This window comes from Fukomys damarensis, unplaced genomic scaffold, assembly GCF_012274545.1.
Source record: "Fukomys damarensis isolate Sample0158 unplaced genomic scaffold, DMR_v1.0_HiC HiC_scaffold_36, whole genome shotgun sequence".
Classification (NCBI taxonomy): Eukaryota; Metazoa; Chordata; class Mammalia; order Rodentia; family Bathyergidae; genus Fukomys; species Fukomys damarensis.
Window position 1 is genome coordinate 45,333,186 of NW_022900948.1, and position 2,336 is coordinate 45,335,521.

Here is a 2,336-nt window from a genome sequence, read left to right on the forward strand (position 1 = left end):
CCCCCCGGCCAGCGCTGCGCCCACCACAGAAAGCACTAGCAGTTGGCTCCCTGGGGCCTCCTGTCCTCTAGGGAAGTCACAAGTCTCTCTCCAACTTTTCTGAACTCAAGTTCTCTTGTCGGTCCTGGCGAATTTCTTGAATAAAAGAACTCCTTCAGGCCGCTGCTTGGCACACAATGGGCTGCCTGAGTTGGGCTAATGGCCTCGTAGATCCCTGGAGAGAGATACGGGAGGGTGGCCGGGCCCAAAGATGGAAAAAGCTCAGAGGTGGCACAAAAGAGGTTTAGGGGCTTTGGGTTCAGGGAGACCTGGGCTCAGGCCTGGCCGCTGTGGGTCCGACCCTGTGGTCCGCTGTGGGGGGGCCTCTCGGGGGTGCCAGGGTCTGGTCCAGCGCCTGCTCCCAGGACTGCCCCGTGGAGGCCACTGGACTTATTTCACAGGGAGGAGGAGGTCGCCGTTCCTTCCTAACAGGCAGCAGAGGGTGGCCACAACAAGCTGGGCATACCCTCTCTGCTGGCTTGTCTGCAACCCTGGACATCCGGGGCTGAGTCCGTTCCGGGTGCCAAGTGCAACTCTGCTCCTAGGGCCCGGCTAAGGCTGTGGGGAGTGGGTGCGGCTGGGCGGAGCTGAGCCACTTCCTCCAGCCCTCAGCCTTGGTGTCCTGGATGGCCTCAAAGCAGGCGTCTCGCCTGCCTGCCGACGTACACTGGCTGCAAGGGCCCCTGGAGGGCTCCAGGCACTGCCACCTTCTCCTTGCCTTGATGTCATCTTGGGCACGGCTGAAAGGTTGCCCCAGCGCCTGGCTGGGCTCTAGGGTCCGGGTCCCAGTCCGTGCTACGCTAGACCAGTCTGGACAGGAGCCTGGGACCCTGACCTCACCCAGCCCCGTGGGCCACTTGACTGGGCGGGTTCTGAGCTGGCAGAGTCCACCCACAGCTGGCAGGACCTCGAGCCAAAGGCAGCTGGAGATGGGGGTGAGGTGACCGTAGTCAGCCAAGCCAGAAGAGCTGAGAGTGTTTGGGACTTTCCATGCCAACCTGGCCTGGCAGGCAGCTAGCTAGGGGTGCAGAGTCCCAGGTGGCTGAGGCCTGGCTCAGGAGGAGGAGGGCTGTGGCTCTTGGGGCTGATTTGAACAGCAGTGGGACCAGGGAGGGTAAACAAGAGCGCACCGCCCAGAGAAGGCACACAGATGACCGGCGGCCACACAGGAGCCGGCACCAGTCACGGCTGCGTGTCTTCCCTCTGAGCCCACCACAGCGCCCAGCCTGGCAGCTGCAGTGGCGTCCCCTCCTGGCAGGCCACAGTGGCCACGGGCCACCCAGTACGCTGCTTCTGTGGCCTCAGGCAAGCCTGACCCTCTCAGCCTCCTTCGCCGAGAAGTCGTAATGGTGGCAGCTGCAGCTTTCGGTGTGGACTTCGCGAGACTGTCCACGGGGAGCACAGGAGGCCGCTGTCACAGGCCTCACTCGTTGGCTTGGACCTCAAGGTTTGGGGGGTGAGACGGGGGTGCCCCATCCAGGCTGCGACGGAGACGTGTACGCGTCGGCAGCCTGCACCGTCTTTTCGGGGTTCAGCTTCACTGCCACACCGGAATGTGGATTCCCAGGGGCTGGGCTGTGCCCTGGGTGACCGAGGGGGACACGAGGGTGGCATGACCAGCCACTGTGCCCAGCAGTGTGGGCATGTGGAGCAGAGCCCAGCTGGGCTGGTAGCTCTGGGGGCCTCTTTTGGCCCACACCCCGATTCCCCTTGGTGTGTGCCAGTGTCCAGAGGGCAGCAAAGTAGCTCAGTCTTAGCAGCTATTGTTTTTACAACTTTTTTTTTTTTTAGACTTGGTCTCCAAGTGTAGTTCAGGCTGGCCTTGAACTCACCTTGATCCTCCTGCCTCAGCCTTCCGAGTGCTGGGATCAGAGGGGTGCTTAACCACACCTGGTTTGCCGTTGTTTTTATATGGTATAAGAGTCAAAACGGGAGATTTGGTTGAGCCTAGTGGCCCTGGGTGGGGCAAGAAGACTGGGAGCCTGTAGGAGACGCACCTTCGGTTCCCTGTAATTTCTGCTGCGGTCTCCTGGGCACTTGGGACGTGCAGCACCACTCCGGGAGCGCTGAGGGCTCTTTCCCCTTGAACGCTCACTCTAACCCTGCCATGGTCTCCCGTTCCCATTTTACAGAGCTCAAGGCTCAGAGAGGATGAGCGAATGGCCTGGGTTTAAACAGCCATGGCTTGGACCCAGACTGTTTGCTTCATCTGTCTGAGCTTCTCTGGCCCCTCTGGGGCCCACCCATGCCCGGTGCCTCTGTGTGTGTGTGTGTGTGTGTGTGTGTGTGTGTGTGTG

The 2,336-nt window shown here is 61.3% G+C and overlaps 1 protein-coding gene across 1 annotated transcript in view; it reads left to right on the forward strand.

Annotated features, from left to right (window-relative positions):
* Nucleotides 1-919: 919 nt before the first annotated feature.
* The window catches only part of Aif1l (allograft inflammatory factor 1 like), a 12,958-nt gene continuing 11,541 nt past the window's right edge, over nucleotides 920-2,336 (forward strand). The window contains exon 1 of the mRNA XM_019207913.2: nucleotides 920-1,344. Within this exon, the coding sequence (XP_019063458.1) occupies nucleotides 1,030-1,344 (315 nt within the window). The 5' untranslated portion in view covers nucleotides 920-1,029. The remainder of the gene's footprint in view (nucleotides 1,345-2,336) is intronic.